The 22,956-nt window shown below is 41.5% G+C and overlaps 1 protein-coding gene across 2 annotated transcripts; it reads right to left on the reverse strand.

The window, feature by feature from the left end:
- Positions 1-2,901: 2,901 nt before the first annotated feature.
- ift81 (intraflagellar transport 81 homolog) lies at positions 2,902-22,359 on the reverse strand. 2 transcript variants are annotated; one of them, XM_038704590.1, is made up of 18 exons: positions 22,188-22,359; positions 21,164-21,267; positions 20,903-21,083; positions 20,719-20,808; positions 20,471-20,536; positions 20,059-20,169; positions 18,880-18,964; positions 18,029-18,192; positions 17,847-17,942; positions 16,821-16,967; positions 13,396-13,545; positions 12,086-12,214; positions 7,395-7,484; positions 4,816-4,902; positions 4,647-4,718; positions 4,331-4,416; positions 4,040-4,085; positions 2,902-3,791 (listed from the first exon to the last, which is right to left on the reverse strand). In XM_038704590.1, exons 1-18 carry the CDS (start codon positions 22,236-22,238, stop codon positions 3,609-3,611), a joined length of 1,938 nt encoding a protein of 645 aa, XP_038560518.1. In that variant the 5' UTR covers positions 22,239-22,359; the 3' UTR covers positions 2,902-3,608. The 2 variants fall into 2 exon arrangements, with proteins under 2 accessions (XP_038560518.1, XP_038560517.1); XM_038704589.1 differs by lacking the exon at positions 22,188-22,359 and adding an exon at positions 21,403-21,853.
- Between the last annotated feature and the right edge of the window lie 597 nt (positions 22,360-22,956).

Here is a 22,956-nt window from a genome sequence, read left to right on the forward strand (position 1 = left end):
GCTGCCCCTCTCCCCTCTTCCCTGCGCCGCATGTGGACAAATATCATTGGACGAACGGTGTCAGTTACGTTCAAGTCAGGGAGACATTAAAAAAAAAAACACAGGAAGCAACCAGGAAACAGCAAGCAGGAATACATGCTCGTATACCCCGTGAAAACCACAACGCCAGGGTTAATTTACTTTGGTTTATTGCTTTTTGTGTTACCAGCCATGTCGGCCTCAGCACAGATGGCTGCTGACACTGACATTATGACTGTAAATGTTTGTAATGGAAAATGTGTAGTGGTATCTATTGGTGTCTGCGCCCCTACCCTATGCTATGATCATTTTATTAAAAGCCACGGTCGTATGACGTAGTAGGGACGCCGGTTGGAGTCCTTTTCTTTTTTGTACTTTTGTAGTAATTTAATCTAACCACTCTGGGCTTCCATAGTAGGCTATCACATGTCCCATTTAGGGTCAGCGTTCAAGTTACAAGACAAGCAACTAGTGTCACTATTACCTGGTGGTTCTGATACCTCACTGGAAAAATACTCTTTTATAAGTAAAAGCACTGCAATGAAAATGTTTCTTAAGTAAAAGTATGTAAGTATAATCAGGAAAATGATTATAATAAAAATTATAAGTAAAAGTTGGCTACTCAATGCAGAATGAAAAATGTCCCATGTTATATTATATCATATATAAACAGCCATATATATCATTAGATTATTATTACTCATGCATTAATGTAAAAGCAGGAATTTAATGTTGTAGTTGATTGAGGTTGAACTAGTTTGTATCAGACTGAAAATTGATTACTTTAATCATTTTGGAATAACTTGCTGATTATTTTCTCCATTAATCAATTGTAAAATTGTGAGAAATGTTGTCACAATTGCTCAGAGCCCACAGCGACACCTTCACAATGCTTGTTTTGTCAGTATTAAAATTACATTAAAATGGAAAAGTAGCATATCTTTACATTTGTGAAGCTAGAAGCTGGAACCATGAAATGTTTTTACATGAAAAATGACAATTATCAAAATAGTATATAACTAAATTTCTATCAATCAGCGAATGTCATGTTTTGTGTGTAAAATCTTTATTTTTAAAGTAACTAAAGCTGTCAGATAAATGTAGTGAAATAAAAAGTAAATCATGAGATGTAGCACAGAAGAAGTAGAAAGTGGCATGAAAAGACAAAAGTTAAGAACAGTACAAATACACTACTGTTTTCTTAAGAACAGTACTTGCGTAAACATACTTAGTTCCGGCCCACCACTGCTATTACCATATAGAAACATATTTGACATGCTGGTGTTGAAAGCTACACAGTGTGTACACACCCAGGCAGTGTATGCTTGTATATATTCCCAGACTACTATAAGCCTAGTTCACACTACACGATTTTTATCCCGATTTGCCGGTATGTGAGCTCGGCAACCGTCAGGCTGTGATCAGGGGTAAATCAGTGATCGATCGGCGGTCACCAGTCGTTATGTGTGAACTACTCAACGACACATTTCTGACACATCGCCAAGTCTGTCAGATATCTAGCATGCCAAATATCTGGAGGAGTCGGTAGATTCCACATCCAGCCAATGAAAGCAGGCAGCTGGCAGAGCAGGCAGCTACTTTTTCACTGCAAAACACTTTTTACTCTTTACCCTCCAGCTCGCTCTGTAGCTCAGACAATCCCTGCTACCTGCATGTGCTAATCCATTCTTTCACCCATATTGTTTGTCTATATAATTGGTATCTTTATATAACAAACATCAGCCGTTTCCTGTGTGGGTTTTCCACTTTTCCCGATTCACATTTCACGTGTGTTTTCTTGGAGACCAGCGTCGCGTGACAGAGTCCTTGTCATCTCGTGTAGTGTTTGACCCCCTGTCACCGATCAGTCACGTAGTGTGAACACCACAACGACTTCAAGACTCCTGTCACAAGACGGCAAGTTGTGTTGTCTGAACAGCACGGCCATCAGCCGATGCTGAAAGTCGTGTAGTCTGCACAAGCCTTTACACAATTCCCTCAGACTACATACAGGCATCTCATGACAAAGGCCTCGTGTCTTAGTGTATTACTTCTTCATTTACACTAGGGGCTGTGGCATGCTGAGCCCCCTATGCCCACCCAGTCCTACGCCCTTGCTCAAGAGAACATAAGACTGACAATACCAGAATAATCAACTACATAGGCTTAACAACTGTAAAGGCAGATCATTTCCTAAAGAGGTGTGAGGGCACTAGGTCAACCCCCTGGCCCCCTTGTGTAATTTGGGGGGTATCATTGTCAGATGTTTTAGAGGACTGGTACATCATCTGTTAACACATCTTAATAAGGCCCCAAGAAGCACAAGGTGCTGTAACAATAACAACATGACACCAGCCAGTTGGACATCAAGCTGACTTTTACAATGCACACTTGATCCGTTTGGCACAAGAGCCACTAACATCGGCTGTCAACAGCAGATTAAGTTTCTGTGAGGGCGGGATCCAGAAACATCCATGAAGACATTTGCTGGGAACAACATAAGGCACTCAAACCGTAGTCTATGTGGAAAGTCCTGTGAGCCACATAACTTGCTTTAAAAGTAATAAAACTTCAGCACAGGAACTAAAAACAGCATTGGTCTTGTTATATATAAAACAGGTCATAAAGACAACATAAGATTTCATACTACAGTTAAAGAAAGCAAACAGAATGCTCTAAATCAACATCAAATCAGTCACATAATTTGATGTAAATAAACTGGGCTCTCTGTATACTAGCATTAGTTGTACAACAGGTATTCTCTCATTCTGTTTAAACTGAAATAATTGAATACATCCTCATAATTAAGAATTTACGTGTGGTCAACTATCTGCCAGTAAGTTGCATTTTAGATGAATATTATCAATGAAACATGAGTCGAAATGAATATATAATACATTTAATAGAAATACATAGACAACCAAAATATCTAACTATGTATGCCTTAAATGTCAAAGGTTATCTGGAACTACGGCTCCATTATAGAAAAATTGTGTATGTTGTGATATGAAATAGAAACAAGCTGAATAATATGACTGTTTCATCTGCACTGTCCAAAGCAATGGAGGTCCCAGTGAACTCCAAAACTGGCAAGACACCCTGTCCAAGGTCAGGGTAGTTGTTGCCAAAAATAGTTGACCGCGGCCACATCCCAAGTGCACCACTTTGTATGCTGTTATCTTTGGACACTTGGATTGCAAGTGTAGTCTTAAAGATGTGGCGAAACTGAGTCTCCAGGGGCCGGTGAAAGTGAAAACATGTACCACCTTTTGATACATGTGATCTTTAAACTGTGGATGCTCAAAGGATCTCAAACCATGTCATCACCAAGAAGCTACTGGTCTGGTTCTTACACAAGATTAACCATCAAGTGAAACTCGATGATGGTGTGTAACAGACAAGATGAACCTCCATGACCAAACAAACTTTGTACATGTTATTTAAATCTACAATAGTGCACAGTAACAGTTTCGTACAACAATTATATTGTAAAAGATGTAGACATGTTAGAGGAAGGCATAGAATATTAAGTTAAACTCTGTGTAGTGAATGTATTGTAGGTGATGTGCAGTGGACCCTGCCTAGACGTGTCACAGCACCAGCCTATCCTCTCCTCCCTCCTGGATGACCTGACCAATAGATGCCTGGCTCTGAGCTCTTATGAAGCACTGCTTCTTGCACTCCATCAGCTGCTCCAGGTCACGCCACATCTTCATCTGCTCCATGTTGGCGCTGTGGCTCTCCCTCACCATCTTCTGCTTCTCGCGTAACTTCTGGAGTCCACAAATTAAAAGAGTGATTAGCAAGAAAACATTTTTAAATGGCACTTGTCTGTTCAATAAGTCAGGTTACTTTATTAAAAAAGGCCAAAATTACAAACACGTTCGCAAAAAAATATTTACTACAATCTACATTACTGGAGTTCTGTAAGTTTCCTTATCCACCCTGCCTGTCATCAGACCGTGTTCTTGAGAGACTACAGGAAGTATTGACACATGGCATCTGCTAGGTCAGTTCTCACCTTGCCAAGTAACTCCTGTTCTGAAATGTTCTTCATGTACACTTCCCTACAAAAGCAGAAGAGTATAATTAAAATACAAACCATGTTGTGAATCAATCACGGTGTTTAAATAAAGGTGTGGTGTATCAGCATATCTTGATAGAACAAGGTGTGGTCATGAGTCTCTTGACAACTGCTGCTGCACGAAAGAATAAAGTGACAGCAGCTAAACTGACTGTAATAAAAGCTTCCAGAGGTAAAAAGGGGTATTCATTTTGTGAGCAGCTTGCTGGTCTGGCTCAGCATGCTCACCTGATGGCCTTCTTCCTCTCTTGCGGATCAGAGGACACGTAAGCCTTCATCTCCTCTGCCGCCCGCTGTATTTGCATCTCAATGATCTGTTGAGGACAGAGAGGGAGAGATCGAGTTTACTGTCACAGTGGGCGTTTGAGGCCAGGTCACATGCAAAATGCTGCAACATTTAGCCACTCCTGCAGCGCCCCTGTGGGTAGCAAGTCACTGTTCAGAGTGTCATTGAAAAACAGTAAAACAGTGATAACAATGCTTGATACCCTCACTGTGGCTAATGGCTATAATGTTTTTTTTCTGTTTTAAGCAACCGTCTTACCTCTGACATGGAGTTGATGTAATGATATCGGTTTTCCTCCTGCGCCGTCTCCTCTCTCAGTGCTTTCACCTCCTGTGAATGAAAAACAAGATCAAAGACGAATACACTGGATAAAAATACATACATACATTTAAACTGTTGACTATATTCTCTCTAGTAATAACTATACCTGCTCCAATTTAGACCTGTTGCTCTCCAAACCAGCAGTACAACTTTCATACTGCGCCTTCTTATCCTCATATTCCTGGCTTAGTTCCTGTTAACATAGGAATCCGAACAGGCATACACAGGAATGGAGAGACAAATGATTTAACATACTGTATGGGAATAGAAATAAATAGATAGAATACACAATTTTCAACACCCTTGTCATACTCTCAGCACTGTTTCACATCAACATAACATCACAGCTAGCATTTGAGCAGTTTAATTTATATCGCGCTCCTACAAAGTCTATTTATGTCTTCCTGTTGCAGCTCTTCATTAGCTGACATTGCCCAGTAGGATGGAAGAGCGATTCTGGGAACACGTGTAGGAAAATTTAATCCTCTGCTTTAGCTCAGCGATATGTGGGCTTTCCCATCGTGCATTTTATTTATGGACTATGTAAATTATTCTCAAGGGGCCGTGTCTATGATAACCCACAAGCACAATACAAGTTAACTCTTAGTGGCTTGCAGGCACACAGTAAAGATACCACCACTGGTTTTTAAATTTAGGACAGATTCATAGTTTATTATGTTTTTTGCGCAGAATTTGGGAGTCGTTTGGGAGCTGTGAGAACTGTGTTTTTTTGCACTGGTATAAAATCCTACACCATCGTATATACTATACAGTGGGTACGGAAAGTATTCAGACCCCTTTAAATTTTTCACTCTGTTTCATTGCAGCCATTTTCCAAAAATCAAAAAAGTTCATTTTATTTCTCAGTAATGTACACTCAGCACCCCATCTTGACAGAAAAAAACAGAAATGTAGAAATTTTTGCAAATTTATTAAAAAAGAAAAACTGAAATATCACATGGTCATAAGTATTCAGACCCTTTGCTCAGTATTTAGTAGAAGCACCCTTTTGATCTAATACAGCCATGAGTCGTTTTGGGAAAGATGCAACAAGTTTTTCACATCTGGATTTGGGTATCCTCTGCCATTCCTCCTTGCAGATCCTCTCCAGTTCTGTCAGGTTGGATGGTAAACGTTGGTGGACAGCCATTTTCAGGTCTCTCCAGAGATGCTCAATTGGGTTTAAGTCAGGGCTCTGGCTGGGCCATTCAAGAACAGCCACGGAGTTGTTGTGAAGCCACTCCTTCGTTATTTTAGTGGTGTGCTTAGGGTCATTGTCTTGTTGGAAGGTAAACCTTCGGCCCAGTCTGAGGTCCAGAGCACTCTGGAAAAGGTTTTCGTCCAGGATATCCCTGTACTTGGCCGCATTCATCTTTCCCTCGATTGCAACCAGTCGTCCTGTCCCTGCAGCTGAAAAACACCCCCACAGCATGATGCTGCCACCACCATGCTTCACTGTTGAGACTGTATTGGACAGGTGATGAGCAGTGCCTGGTTTTCTCCACACATACCGCTTAGAATTAAGGCCAAAACGTTCTATCTTGGTCTCATCAGACCAGAGGATCTTATTTATCACCATCTTGGAGTCCTTCAGGTGTTTTTTAGCAAACTCCATGCGGGCTTTCATGTGTCTTGCACTGAGGAGAGGCTTCCGTCGGGCCGCTCTGCCATAAAGCCCCGACTGGTGGATTGCTGCAGTGATGGTTGACTTACTACAACTTTCTCCCATCTCCCGACTGCATCTCTGGAGCTCAGCCACAGTGACCTTTGGGTTCTTCTTTACCTCTCTCACCAAGGCTCTTCTCCCCCGATAGCTCAGTTTGGCCGGACGGCCAGCTCTAGGAAGGGTTCTGGTCGTCCCAAACGTCTTCCATTTGAGGATTATGGAGGCCACTGTGCTCTTAGGAACCTTAAGTGCAGCAGAAATTTTTTTGTAACCTTGGCCAGATCTGTGCCTTGCCACAATTCTGTCTCTGAGCTCTTCAGGCAGTTCCTTTGACCTCATGATTCTCATTTGCTCTGACATGCACTGTGAGCTGTAAGGTCTTATATAGACAGGTGTGTGGCTTTCCTAATCAAGTCCAATCAGTATAATCAAACATAGCTGGACTCAAATGAAGGTGTAGAACCATCTTAAGGATGATCAGAAGAAATAGACAGCACCTGAGTTAAATATGAGTGTCACGGCAAAGGGTCTGAATACTTATGACCATGTGATATTTCAGTTTTTCTTTTTTAATAAATTTGCAAAAATTTCTACATTTCTGTTTTTTTCTGTCAAGATGGGGTGCTGAGTGTACATTACTGAGAAATAAAATGAACTTTTTTGATTTTTGGAAAATGGCTGCAATGAAACAAAGAGTGAAAAATTTAAAGGGGTCTGAATACTTTCCGTACCCACTGTATATTATGGAATTTAAAAATATGAATTTTATCCCTTTTGTAGCTGATAAGCGACTCAAACTCTGTTGACCCCCATGAGAACAACTCAAAAATCTTTATCAACTTCTTCTTCCTTTATTCCTGACTTGTGTGCAAGGGGGGCAGCAATGATTTATTATGGCTGTTGAAGGTCCTTAAAGGTTATTTAAATGTGGTCAGGTGGCCAATTTCCTTTTAACAAACACTAACTGATATGGTGTGAGAAGCCTTTGAAGTAGGTGTTATAATGCGGGCGATGCTCACCTGACACTGCTGTCTCAGTGACCTCAGTTCTTTTATAATAGGTGCTAGAGCAGACTTCTTCTCCACTATCATAGAGTTTAATTTCTTCACCTGTAAATCCAAGCCAATAACACACACTAAATTAATACTGGGGGAAAAAAACATACACCTTACAATAATCACAATGTAAATTGAGAGGAAATACACTGCTCAAAATAATTAAGGGATCACTTAAATCAGACATTATATCTCAATGAAGGAAATAGTTCAAAGTTCCAGATCTTTTGTGTACATTGTATAAAATTTGTTGAGAACAAAAAAAAACAACGTTCAATGGAAACCAAAATTACCAACCAACAGAGGGCTGGATTCAAAGTCACACTGAAAATCAAAGGGAAAAAGAATTAAATCACAGACTGATTTAACTTGCGTAACTTTCATCATGGTGACTCATAATGTGAGTCAGTAGTGTGTATGGACCCCACATGCCTGTATGCACTCCCGATAACATTTGGGCATGCTGCTTATGAGACGGGGGATGGTGTGCTGGGGGATCTCCTTCCAGACCTGATCAGGGCATCGGTAGTGCTCCTGGACAGTCTGTGGTGCTACTTGGCGGCGTTGGATGCACCGACAGACAACGTCACAGAGGTTCTCAATTGGATTTAGGTCTGGGGAACATGAGGGACAGTCAATGGCAGCAATGACTTCGCCATCCAGGAACTACCTACACACTCTGGCCACATGAGGCTGGACATTGTCTTGCACCAGAAGGAACCCAGGGCCCACTGCACCAGTGTAAGGTCTGAGGATTTCATCCTGGTACCTAACAGCAGTCAGGATAGTGTTGGCTAGCACGTGTCTGAGGGCCCTCCAAGGATATGCCTCGCCAGACAATCACTGACCCACCGCAAAACCGGTCATGCTAGATGAGGATGCAGGCAGCATAACGTTCACCACGGTGTCTCCAGACTCCTTCACATCTGTCACATGTGCTCAGTGTGAACTTGCTCTAATCTGTTAAGAGATCGGGGCGCCAATGGCAGTCCTGCAAATTCTCTTGTTCTCTGGTGAATGCCAATCCAGCTGCACAGTGCTGGGCTGTGAGCACAGATCCCACTAGAGGACGTCAGGCCCTCATGTCACACTCATGGAGTCAGTTTCGGATAGTTTGGTCGGAAACATGCATAGCAGCAGCCCGCTGGAGGTCATTCTGTAGGGCTCTGGCAGTGTTGCACCTGTTCCTCCCGGGACAAAGGAACAGCTACCAGTACTGCTGCTGGGTTGATACCCTTTTACCGCTCTGGTCTCCTTGTATCTCCTCCATGCTCTTGAGAATGTGCTGGGAGACATAGTGAAACTTCTTGCAATCCATCCATGCTGGAGAAGCTGGACTACCTGCGCAACCTACAGGTACCGCCTCATGCTACCAGTAGTGACAAGGGACACTAGCAAAATGCAAAATAGAGAGTAATCAATCAATCAATCAGGAAGGACAAGGAGAGAGCAACTGTCTGTGGACACCACCTGCAAAACCATTCCCTTTATGGGGGTAGTCTTACTTTTGCCTCTCCGGTGCACCTGTTGTCACTTTCATTTGCACCAAATCATGTGACACTGATTCACAATCACTTATGCCTCCTAACTGGACCGACTGATATCTCTGAAGTTTAACTGATTTGATGTTATACTGTGATGTTATACCCTTCATTTTTTTGAGGAGTGTAGCATTTCAGGCTGAAATGTTTAACTTTGTATACTTTAAAGGCTGCAGAGAAAACAGCAGGTAATGTGACTGTGACTAATGATTTACTGTGATAATGAAAGCAGGCAGCATTATCAAACATGATGAATGGTTCCCAGTAGAAAAAAATATGTAAAGTGTCTATAGCCACAATATGGGTTATTTATCAGTATTCAGTAACATTCACATCAGTATCTGTGCCAGTGTAAAGGTGTACTTTAAACTACAGCTTGGAGCATGGCCCTATGAGTGGCAGCTATTTCTATAATCTTAAGAATTGACCTTGTACTATTACTGACAACAGAGATCAATGTTAATATTGAAAAACTACAAATCAGTTAGTTTGATTAAAATGCCCAACGCACACCCACACAGGATTTCACTTTTTAGACTTCTGCTAAAACTTAAGTTGGGGGAGTTACAGTGGGGGAAATAAGTATTTGACCCCTTGCTGATTTTGCAGGTTTGCCCACTTGAAGAATGCAACGATCTACAATTTTAATCATATGTACATTCTAACAGTGAAAGACAGAATCCCAAAGAAAATTCCAGAAAATCACATCATATGAATTTATAAAAATTGATAACCATCTGATGAGGAAAAACAAGTATTTGACCCCCTGGACAAACAGCATGTTAATATTTTGTAGAAAAGCCATTATTGGCCAGGACAGATGTCAAACGGTTTTTATAGTTGGTGACAAGGTTTGTGCACATTTCGGCAGGGATGTTGGCCCACTCCTCCCTGCAGACAGCCTCCAAATCATTCAGGTTCCGAGGTTGTCGCCTGGCAACTCGAATTTTAAGCTCCCTCCAAAGATTTTCAATTGGATTCAGGTCTGGAGACTGGCTAGGCCACTCCAGAACCTTGATGTGCTTCTTCTTCAGCCACTCTTTTGTTGCTTTGGCGGTGTGCTTAGGGTCGTTGTCGTGCTGAAACACCCATCCTCGACCCATCTTCAGCTCTCTCACTGAGGGAAGGAGATGTTGGTCCAGAATTCCACGATACATGGCCCCGTCCATCCTCCCCTCAATACGATGGAGTTGTCCCGTCCCCTTGGCTGAAAAGCACCCCCAAAGCATGATGTTGCCACCACCATGCTTGACGGTGGGGATGGTGTTCTTTGGGTTGTACTCTGTGTTCTTTGCCCTCCAAACACGACGAGTAGAGTTGAGGCCAAAAAGTTCTTTTTTGGTCTCATCTGACCACATCACCTTCTTCCAGGCCTCTTCTGAGTCGTCCAGGTGGTGAATGGCAAACTTCATGCGGGCCTGTACATGTTTCTTCTTGAGCAGGGGGACCTTGCGTGCGATGCAGGATTTCAATCCATGACGGCGTAGTGTGTTACCAACCGTTTCTTTTGTAACTGTGGTCCCAGCTGCCTTCAGTTGATTCATCAGTTCCCCCCTTGTGGTTTTGGGATGATTCCTCACCGTTCGCATGATCAGGGACACCCCACGAGGCGAGATCTTGTGTGGAGGCCCAGACCGAGGGAGGTTGGCGGTGGTGTGGTGCTTCTTCCATTTCCTGATAACTGCACCGACAGTTGATCTTTTCTCTCCAAGTTGCTTTCCGATTCTCTTGTAGCCCATCCCAGCCTTGTGCAGATCAACAATCTTGTCCCTGATGTCCGTAGAAAGCTCTTTGGTCTTGCCCATGGTGCTGATGTTGGATGCTGGTTGTTTGGGTGTTGACAGGTGTCTTTTATACAGGTAACGAGGTGAGGCAGGTGTATTTGATGTAGATAATTGGTTGGGATTGGGGCTGTGTCTTAAAGAAAGACTAACTGGCTTGTAGGAGCCAGAATACTTGCTGTTTGGTAGGGGGTCATATACTTGTTTTTCCTCATCAGATGGTTATCAATTTTTATAAATTCATATGATGTGATTTTCTGGAATTTTCTTTGGGATTCTGTCTTTCACTGTTAGAATGTACATATGATTAAAATTGTAGATTGTTGCATTCTTTGTAAGTGGGCAAACCTGCAAAATCAGCAAGGGGTCAAATACTTTTTTCCCCCCACTGTATGTTGGGAAATTACATGAGGTCACCAAACACCATGGGCCCTTCTCACAGCAGACATTTTGAATTTTTTATAGTAGGAAAAGTACAGGGTCGCCCAGACAAAACGTGGTGCGGAAACGGTGGTGCCTTGAACACCCTATTAAGGTACACCAGCACACTGCACTTCACTACCTTTTTAATACAGCAGTGTTTATCAACATGTCACTGCTGATTGGGTGACACCTCTTACACACCAAACAAGAGAAAACATACCTCAAAGCCTGTTGCACAGCATAGCAAACCAGTGCAAAATGTTCTGAGATTGAACGTCCCCCAGGTGTTACTAATGGCATTAATGTTGGTTCTGCTCCTTTTCATTTGCATGTTCTGTTTAGCTCACTTTAGTACCTGTTCTGTCTTGTATCTTAGGTTTGAAAGTGTGAAATATGACAGTGTGACACAACACCTCAACTCTGAAACCAAAGCAGCTATATGGAATTCAGGCATCATTCAGTTTATTAGTTCCACCTGTGTTTTTCCTACTGTGCATGTCAAATGCTTGCATTGAAAAAGGCCTATAGGAATGATAATGGTATAAGTTGTCCTGCCCTAACAGAGTTAGGAAGATACCACCCAAACACAGTCTGTACAGGCCCATACAGTTCTGAGGGAAGGTCTATTAGCCAAACTAAGTGAAAACACCTGCGTAGGTGCCATGGCTGTGTGGAGGCTTTAAATTCTATAGTCAGTGGGGGTTTTACTATACAATTAATAATGTCTAATAAAATACACATTTTCCATTTCACTAGTCTTTGACTGCCCAATCAATGTCAGCATATGTCTAAGCTTTCCTCAGAAAGACAGAATCTGTAAAGAGATCTGGTGTTGCTGTGTTACCTACAGCAAAATGAAAAAAAACGAGTTTAGGGTGGATTTTACCCAAGGCCCCTTTGGTATAGTTACCATTTCAGACATGTCATCCAGCGTGCGGCCCTTCTTCTCATCCAGCTCACTCTTGATGGCCGACACCCTCTCCAGTTCCTCCTGAGTGTTACTGTAGCCAGAGATACCCTTCTCAGCTTCCACAGTTTGCTTGAAAAATACAACAGAGACAGTGGATTACTCAACAGCACACGCACAAAAAAATATATATCAGCAATGGAATCAAATGGTCACCATCAATATGAACCATCAATTCAGTGTTTTTACAATTAAAGTGCATTCTTATTGAACGGTGTTTTAAGCATACCACAAAATGCTGCTTCCACATGAAGCTAAGTTATCTGCTGAAGCTGTGATATTAAAACTCTTTCTGAACTGAACACAAAAAGGTTTAAATGTCTTCCAATACAGGCAACACTACAACAGCACATTTCAGTAACAGTGCTACCCACTCATCACAACAGTCATTTGACTCTCAATGTATGAATAATTATCCAGCTGAAAAAAAAAAAAAAAAAAAAAAAAAAAATCAGGCTCACACATAAAGAAAGGAGCAGACACGTCGCCTTGCTAGACATGTGATCAGAATGAAAACTTTCATTGTATTAACAAATCCTAGTGTGAGATGCAGCCATCAGAAATAGCAGCTCAGCCTGCGTCAGACAGTCTATCAACAAGTCAGGTGCTGGGACCGTACAGAGGCGTGAAGCCATTTCCAGGAAGGTTCTACCACTTCACTGTTAACACGAACTGCGTGAATGGGGAGATCAAGGGAGAACAGGACATTTCGAATGGCAGCACGAGTGTGGGGAGAGGGGTGGGTGGGATACAGTATGACTGCTACGGGTCAGAGAGGACAATTAGGAGGATTTCCGTAGTCCACGTGGAATAAGGAAGATTTAAAAGTAATAATGATAACTCATGCTGCTTTAATGACACTACCAGTGCTCTTGTGCAACTTGGAGCTGCTCACTGAATGAACTCCTAAATTCATCCTCAGCACTCCACCGTGTAAATTGTTTTATTTCTATGACTTATCATTTATCCACCCATCGGCTGTACATATTATTTGTTTATAATGTTTGTTTTTGTAGTATAAAGGGAACTACAAGTCAATCTCGTTATACAACCCTGTGTTAATAAAAAAAATGCAAGATAATAATGTGTGAGCACTCGCCCTATAGTTATTATGAATTCAATGGACTTTTTGCTTGTGGCTTGTAGCACTCTAAAGGATATCTAGACATAATGATATAAAGACTTCATATAAAGGGCAACAAGTAGATCCCATTCCTTTGTTTGTTTTGCTGTAAATATTTGTTTAGTCTTACCAGTTTCTGTTGGACAGTGTCATGCCTCTGCTTGAGAATCTCCTCTGTCCGCTGCAGGACTCCATACTCCACTTTCAGCTCAGCAATTTCCTGACGTTTCTTCTTGTATACTGTTCCCTTGCTGCGCAATTTCATCACCAGGCGTTTTAGCTTTGAAGAACAAAGAAACAGAATTTAACATTACCTTCAAATTAAAAGTACACTTGATTTTAGATTTAAGAGAAGTGAATACTAAACGATGCTTTCACATGACATTTTGTGGTTTCTTTGCTACACTTGCATTTAGAAAAGGTCTTTAAACCTGCATTAGCTGATTTTGAGGGCAGCAGAATCTGGCTGTAAACACTGCTGACATATTATCCCCTTCTGAGTTCATATAGTGAACAGTTGTTTATTTACACATTTACAGAGCTGCGCTGGTCACCTGATATATGTCAGTCCAATATTGACTCTCCAATAGGTCCTGGTTTGTTCTCCACCAACTCCTGATAATCTGACTCTTTAGCTGCTAAAAGCTTCGTTATCTGTTGGTTCATCAGTACGTAATGACGCCCTTCACATAAATGTAGTTATTTGATACATTAATATAAAAAATTTCAATTATAACAGCAAAAACAGACATGTATTTTAAAAAAATTGGTGTTCATGTGCTTGCAACAAGCAAGAAAGTGTAAATGCTTCTTTGGGAAATGCAATGAAAGAGGCATAAATACAGTTTATATTTGACTACTTGGTATCCAGCACAGCTGAGATACTATGAAAGGCCACAGGAGAAGACAATGGGTTGAGCCAGGGGAGGGAAGGGATTAGAGAACAGCAGCAACTGGGGGCCATGCCATGATCTGAAACAGTCACTCGATCCCTTCAGATTCACAGCCAGCTATGTACAGCAAACAGCTTCATCTGGCAGAATAACTGCTTTTAGCTGATGCTCAGTTATTCCCAACCCTGACTGTCTGTCAGGACACAATGAAACTCCTCTACAATGAAGAGCAGCTATAAATGAACATGGACACAGGAGAATAGCCCCAGAAATCACAGAATGTGCTTTGTGTCCTTTGGGAATCCATGAAGCTTGATGTGTGTGGGGAGGGGTGTGTGTGTGTGTGTGTGGGGAGGGGTGTGTGTGCGTGCGCGTCTGTGCGTGTGCGCGTGTGTGTGTGGGGGGGGTGTACACATTTATTCTTTGTGTATTTTGGGACATCAAGGGCAGACATGGCTGAGAGAGGAATTAGCACAGCAGAGTAACACTGCATAGTGTTCCCGACAGTGTGTCCCCAAAACAACTGCTGTTAAACTGGCCGACAGCTCAGTCATAACACCTCTTGTCTCAGACATACAGTACATTCACACAAACCTGCATACAGCAAGTCTATAGAAACATGAATGGTGCAGCAGACCTCCAAATAACTGTGCAGAACAGTTACATTATCAAGAGGTTAGGAAGCTGGTATTAATGTATAAGCTGCGCTTAGAATGAAATCCAGAAGAATCAAACTACTGTGTACAGTAGCAGAGTAACTCTTTAGTTACTATGAAGATCACCACAGTATTTAAAAAAAAAAGTGACATGTTACTCAGATTGTGTCTTGACTGCAGTAACACTAAAATTAAACCAGTGATGAGGGTGTTTGATAAAGTGGTTTCATGTTACTGACCAACCAATGACGAGCAGATGTAGTCATCCCTCTCAGAGAGACCCTGCAGTTGGTGGGTGGTATGTGATGACACATAACCAGCAGAATGGAAAATACCTCCGATAAAGTGATCATCTCCACCGTGGCTGATGGCCCAAAACTACGGAGGAGTCTGATAAGCTGTGTTTGACAAAACATTTTCCATTAACTTCATTCATGTATACTCTCAAGGGCCCTCTTTGTACCTACAAACAGCCCCCTCTCATCATTTCAGTCAGACTTAAAGGTGGGTCCCTTAAATTAATTGTAATATTTTGGTATCATTGATGTAGAACAACTACAGTGGCTGAAATACATGTGAGCGTCTGTCTTAGTCCAGTGGTATTGCCAGCCGGTTTCTTTTTAAACATCTCATATATCTTCCTCTCACAAAAACAGATTTTGCTACTTCTCCTCCACTGCACTGCACAGATGATTGCTTTCTTTTCCCTTCCTGTAAAAAATAAACATGTTAGAAGTTATTTTTCCACTGACATTTCACTTCCTCTATCATTTGCCGGAATCAGTGAAAGCAGTTTGTTTCTGCTGCAAAAAAAACAACAAAAAAAAAACACCCTCTTTCAGAGCTATGTAATAACCCAGAGGATTTCTCAGAAGATCAGACTAATTTGTAGAAACCAAAAACTGCACTGTAGAGGCCATAAGTATTCTGTGTGTATTGGTTTTGTTTGTTTTAAGTAATTATCTTAAATGTCTCAAAGTATTGTGGTAATAATAAATAAAATGCTATATTTAGCATCATAAATGTTTATGATGGAAAGTTTTTGTTTAACCCAACACAGGCAGGTCAGAGGACAGGGTCAGCAACACCCCTGGAACAAAACGCACGGACAGCAGCCCTACAGGACAAAAGGGGGAAGCAGGGAGAAAGCTGTTTCAGTTTCAGACATGCTGTGACTTTTTTTTTTTTGCCTCAGCAGAGAGTCCGGCTCTCACCTCGCATATATCAACATGCATAAAATGTTCTCATCCACACAGTGCATACGGTCACAGCACAACCGCCATCTTTCAGCATCCCTCTGCTAATACAGAACTGTTGACTCTTTAACTGTAAGAGTAATGTGCGCATAGGCAAAAGAAGGAGTGACTGTGCTCAAGGCTTTCGGATTTAAGCGTCTCAAGATTATTTTTTTCTCCTTGTCAACTGTATTTTTAAACGTGATAGGCCCGAGTAGACCATGCCATGTGTCTGAAAGGGGGGAGTACATCCTCATCACAGGATATAAATAAAGACAGGTTTTATGCCCCATGTCTGTTTAATGTGTCCAGCTGACTTGAGTTAGGAGACTGATTACACTAGAGATTAGGGAAAAGGCCATCTTTCAGGCAGTTTGTCCCGTACATTTCCTTGTTCTGGATATTCTCTGGTGTGTTCTATTTATGGTTCTGCATGGGAATGTGGGGGAGAGTAAGGAAAAGGGATAAGTGCCATTAGACACCGAGTCCCTCTATGTTTGGATAAGAACAAAAATAGCCTCTTGTGTTTCCTGCGGTTTGCAAATCTACTAGGGCGCGCTTAGATAAAGCTTGAGTTTCTGTAGGTGTTGTTACCTCGGACACAAAGAAGAATCATGAATCATTACTGAATTTTTTTCTTATCAGAAACAAAGCCAGCCATTATCTATGTCCAGCTTGTAAGATCAACACAGCTTCCAGGGCATTCAGAGATGGCTGATGTTTAGTGATTGCATAACTTTGTGACAGCAAGAAGCATTTCCAACAGTGTACCTCGTCACCCCGGATGACCTCTCCCCCATCTGAGGCTTGTGCCTGGCTGGCCCTCTGCCTCAGCTCCCTCTCTGCCGCGGCCAGCTCCTCCCTCGCTTCCTGAAGCTCCTCGGCCTTCGACTCCTTCCTTCGAATGATAATGGAGGCCTGCAAGAGTAATGTTACATTGGATATACAAACATGACACATTTGAGCGACTGTTAACCCGTGGGAGAGGGAGTGCAATTGATCAATGGGGATGTTATTGGGGCAAGAAATATACACTTTAGCAAAGAGATGAAAAAATAGTGGACAGGAGCCAGAGGACAACCTTGTGGGAAAAAACGGTTCACTTTTTGGTGTAAACAAGAATGGATATGTAGTACATATTAAAGTGGTACATAGTAGGGTTTATCATAAAAACAGACAACTTTTAACCACAAGGTCTTCCTCAGGACTAAACAGTACTAATATAACCACAACTTTATGCTATTTTTAAGCATGAGCACCACTCCTCATGAGAAGATTGGAAAGAAAGATGACCTATGCAGTGCCATCTCTGCCGTGCAAAATCATCCAATACATTAATGGACTGATTTAAAGGTTCTCTGTGGGGGTTTTGACCTCTAGTAACACGATGGAGCTGTTTTTGTACGAGTGGATCCCCCATGTTTATCACGCGCATGAGGTGAGGCGATACAAAGTCCTGCCAATGGTTTCACACTAATCCACTGATCTACAGGTGCCGGTAACACTCCCAAGATATGCTGCAACATGCCACCCCACATGGATTTAAACAATGCTTTTCAAATGTTTTATGATCAAGGAAATGCCATGGAGCACACCTGTTGGAGTTCAAGGACAACACAATGGGCTTAGGGAGTATTACTGAATGTAAACATAACTTTTGTTTGCTCAGAAGTAAACTCCACAGGGCACCTTCTACGTCACACAGCATCGCAGTCCGCACCCAAAAAGTCCAGCTCACTCAGGACAAAATAGACAAAAAACTTGAAGGACATCAAAGAAATTCAATAAAGTCAACACCTGTTGCCTGTAAAGGGTGAGTTTGTCATCCATTGGGTCATTTCTCATCATCTTCTTCTCAATCAGCTGGTTTATCTGAGAATCAACTTCTTTAATCTGTGAAAGGGACAAGTGCAGAACACTCAAGAGACTGACACATTGGTGAATTTTGCAGTGCATGGAGGTGCACAGACTTAACAGACCTTGTCCTCCAGCTCCTGGAGATCAGCCTGGCCCATGGCAGGCTCTGACGCTATTTTCTGCAGGTGCTGCACTGTACGCCTCATACTCTCCAGCTCTTTGGGGAGTTTCTCAGAAACCATGTAGGAGTTGATCTTGATCTCCTCTTCAAGCCTTTTCATTAAGCCTGAAAGAGACAGAACTTTTAAATTAAGCACTTTGAGCATAATGCGTTTGAAACCTCTACAGCTCTGATTACTTAAGAAAAGCTGAGTATCACTTACTCATGCAAATTCACTAAGCATATGAAAGACACACCACTACATCACTTGTGTAAATCTTTTGAAATGTAATTGTTAAAAGACAATTAATTATACTAAACAGTAGCGCCCCAATTAGCATTCAATGTACTTTTTTGGAGTAATTGTTATAAGTGACTTTAATTTTTTATTATTATTATACTTCATTAATAAAATTTGTTGTTCTCTGCCTTTAACCCATCCTAATCAGGCTGTTGTACAGTGCCTAAACACCATTTAGGGGTCCGTGCTGGACCCTCTGGTTCTAGAGCCAAGTCCCCATGGACTGAGCTAATGCAGACCCCAATTGTGCAGCTCCACCTTAATTTTAGGTCATATTAGAAACTGCAAACGTGTAAATCTCTCCTCTGGCTGAAGAGCCCGATACGAGATGAGAACAAAAGGGGACAATTTGAACATCAGATAAGCCTTATTATGGTACTTCAAAGATCAAAGTATAATTAGATGGTCTCAACAGATGAAAGCCTATTAGCTAAGAGACCCTCTAATGCTCTGCTGTGTCCTTGAGCTACCCATCCAGCTGTGTCCTGCAAAGGCAACAGCAGGACACTCACTTTCTGGATTGGCATCTGCTGCTGCCTGTCGCAAATCCTTCAACTGCTGCTGTGATCTCTGCAGTCTCTGCTCTGCCTGGAACAGCTGAACACACAAAAATGATTACTAATACAGGTAATGTGGGAGTTTTGCCATTACCACTGATAATTTGTTTGTTCAACTATTTTCATTTGTGATTAACCTTCAAATCATATTCTTGATTAGCACATTAATTGTTTGGAAAATAGTGAACAATGCACATCACGTTTTCCTGGCGTACAAGATTACATTTTTAAAATACTTGTTTTGTCCCAAAGCTATTCAATTTACTATCACAGAAGACTAAGAAAAAAGCAATTTGGTCTTAAAATGACAAAGTGATGAAGTGATTGTCAAAATAGTTGCCAATTAATTTTCTGACAAGTGACTGAGCTGAAAGCCGTCTGGTCACACTGTTCACACCAATCTGATTCTTCTGCAACTTTCTAATCTCTTGAAAAATGTTTGTAGAATATTTTTACATTTATAAACCAAAGCTTGCAGAAGGATGAAAATTAATTATTTGAAACTTTTCTGTTGTTGATGTCTACATGAAACAAGGCAGCAACTTTACAAAAGATTATCTCAATTATCCATTAGTCTGCAGATTACTAAGTAATAGTGATAAAATAGTAAAAAAATGCCCATTGCAACTTCTCACAGACCAAGGTGGTGTCCTTAAATGTCTGGTTTTGTCTGACCAACAGGCCACAACCCAAAGATTTTCGGTTTACAATTTTATAAAACAGAGAAAAGCAACACATCCTCTTAAATTATCATCCTCTGAAACAAGAGAATGTTTGAAAATGTTTCACTATTCGTGCTTGAAAAGTCATTGAAATTATTAATTGATATCAAAATAGCTGCTTTTTCTGTTGATCAATTAATCGATGAATTGACTCATTGTTTTAGCCCTAATATCAAACAAGAAACAAGGGCCAAAAATAGTGTGAGGTGTTGAAAAGTCTTAGGGCATAATAGTAAGCCTATAAACTGAGAAGAAAAAAACAGCGGAAAAACACCTGAGATTCTACAGGTTCATTTTTCTTTTCAAAAAGCCCAGCAGACAGCATCTGTTAATGATGGTTGATGATGTCTTATGAAATTATACCAAGGTGAACAAACATGACGATAAACCACAATTAACAACAAGCATTTACTTGGTTCTTTTGTTCTTGCTTCTGGTGAGTCAGTGACTCCTCTCTCTCCTTCTCCACTCGCAGCTGTCTGGCCTGTTCCAGCATCCGTTGATGGTTAGACACTGACTCCACCTAGTGGAGGATCAACAAGTTAATACGACGACTTCAGATTGCAGGTTATCACATGGTAAGCAGAAATAACCAAGCACCTCAAACAGAGTCAGGTTTCACCTTTTGGCGGGAGACCTATTAAATCAACACCTCATTACTTCACCGCCTTGCTAAGACAGCCTCACAGCCTGTCAGATCCCTGTCAGGTCTTTTATAGAAGCTGATCATTTATGTCTGGGGTCATGTTGTCATTCCTCAGTGAATCCTAAAGCCTTCCAAGGATTAGAAGAGAGATGCAGCCTCTCGGAACAGTTTGCCTTACCCTCTTCTTCAGCCTCTCCACACGTTTGATTAGTTGGTCTTTCTCTTCCTCCATTGCACTGATGTCCTGTTATTGGAGAAAAGGGGCAATACCTTACTGAATTACATCAGCTAAGCTTGATAAGTTGAATTATAATGTAGTGACATGTGTGACAGGCATAGGTATAGTGACAGGCTATGCTGAGCAACGCTTATCATCAATAACGTCTAACAAAAAGGGATTATAAAGAGTCATTGAGTGTTTTTCACCCTTCTGATTTCTGATGTGGAGAAGCCTGACGTCCTCAGCTGCTCACACTCTTTGTGATACGTCTTAAAACCTTCCACCAGCTCTTCATACTGTGAACACACAACATTAGTGCATAGCCTCTCTTGTCTTTTGGATTACTGGCTAAAAAACTAGGAAATTAAATGTTTATGATATATTGGCAACCTGGTGATAGGTGTCATTGATAATGTCATCCTGCAGAAACTCTGCAGGCACCTCCAGTTTGACAAGAAAGCGAGCTAAATAAGCCCTTTTCTTTAGTTCAGGGACCCTCTGTAGCAGCCAGTGGAGGATAGGGTGGACCACGGGCTTGCTGCCAATCACCAAACCTTGTCTAAAGTTGCTTCTGCATGAGGGAAGGAGCACATGATGAGAATATCCCTAGGAATAGACATGTTTCAATTCTCATGGAATGTCATTACTTACACATCAGAGGGGTTGCCCGGAGGTTTGTATTTCAGCATCCCCAGCAGAGCACACATCCTCTTTATGGTTTGTTCAGGCATTTCTTCACGGATATCTATAGCTTGCTAAAGACAAGAGGGGCCGTATATTGCGTTAGTTCAGATTATCTCATGAATGCCAGACCCAGGCTGACATTATACAACATTTTGCACTGACACAAGTAACAGAAGTCTGTACAGTCCTTGGAGATAGTGTCCCACCTTTGGGTCTATTTCAGCCAGAACATCGTTTAAAATCTGCAGCAGCTGCATCGGTTCGAGGGAGTCAAACGTGATGAGGTTAAAGTTTTTCTTGAACGGGTCCTTGTTAAGTTGTTCAACGATGAATTTCAGCTGCTCACTCATCTTGAACGAAACGTGCTTGCTCTAACGTTCAGTTAATGAGTCGTCTTATTTGCTTGGTTTAGCCAGCTAACGTTAAGCTAACTAACATTAGCTCCCCAATCCAACCTGCAAAGAAACCTTTAATAAAAACAACCAGCCCGACTTGCTAGTGACTGTGGCTAGCAACTGTTTACAAATGATAAAGACACATGCCCGGTAAAGTTGTTAGTTCGTCGTGTTAATTCCTCAATTTGCTAGTTAGCGGAGAGAAATGCAGCAGCTGTTTAAGAGCCCCATGGAAACCGTATCAAACGCGAGTTGGTTGCTAACAGGAAGTAGCTTTGACATTTTTAAGACCGTTGTGTTGCGCTATAAGTGCGCAAATTACCTCTGGCTCAGACAGGCATGTACACACCTGTGAGTACAAAATTGCTGAAAACTCATAACGTTGGTCATGGAAAAAATAGTGCTTACTACAACAAACACCCCTGACCTGCCGTTGTGTGTAGTTAGAATTAACTTGTTATAACGCTAACTTTTAATGACTGCTAGCTTACATATTATTTCCCCGCATCTAAAAAGTATTTCCCCTGAATTTAAATATCTTAAGGATTAAAGCATGTTCAATACCTACCCGCTAAAAATAAACTAAAAGTACTTACTGCTTGGTTGATGGATGCGAACTGCTCATCCTCTTTAATGTGAAGTGACATTTATGTAGCATCGCGTCGCATTTAATGCAAAAAAAATGAACAATGGTAAAAACAGCTATTCGCTTATAAACTGCAGCATTAACACGTCTAGGGCCATTTATCTGAACTGCGCACAAATCATGTAAGTTAGTGACCCGAGTTGAAAGGAGATGTATGAACTTATCCCACTGTCAGTCTGAACTTTTGAACCGTCAGATGGCGATGTTTTCACAAGGAACGGCTTCAGGTTGATTGCAACACAATGAACTTTGGTAGGAAGGTTGGTAGTGTCCAGAGCATAACGTTCACTGAAAGGACAAGTGTGCTTTGTCAGAAAGGCACATATCTGGAGACCTAAGGCTGGACAGGGGGACATAGGCTATTAGGGTAGTTGATTTCTTATCTTAAGGGGGGTAAAAATCAAGGCTGAATTTGAACAACCAACAAAGGAAAGAGGGTTTGAAAGACGGGACCTCGTTTTTCTTCATCCACCTAAACTATAACGGCCACAAGACAACACTTTCCTGCACAAAGCCCTTCTCGCCACAACGTGGGACGTTTTCTGCCTTTAAAGGGTCGGTTTATCTCCCTTATCAGACCGTCTTCTAACTTTGCTGGCAGCGGTTTTCCTCGGGAAATATGTTCTGGTGAATTTGACAGTTGTCGTAATCAGCTTTACCTGGAAACTCCGTTTTCGATTAGAAACTGCATTTTGACAAATCATCCCTTTAAAAAAAAA

The sequence above is a fragment of the Micropterus salmoides genome, unplaced genomic scaffold (genome assembly GCF_014851395.1).
Source record: "Micropterus salmoides isolate LMB-PRFRI ecotype aquatic unplaced genomic scaffold, ASM1485139v1 Ms_hic_scaffold_7, whole genome shotgun sequence".
Lineage (NCBI taxonomy): Eukaryota > Metazoa > Chordata > Actinopteri > Centrarchiformes > Centrarchidae > Micropterus > Micropterus salmoides.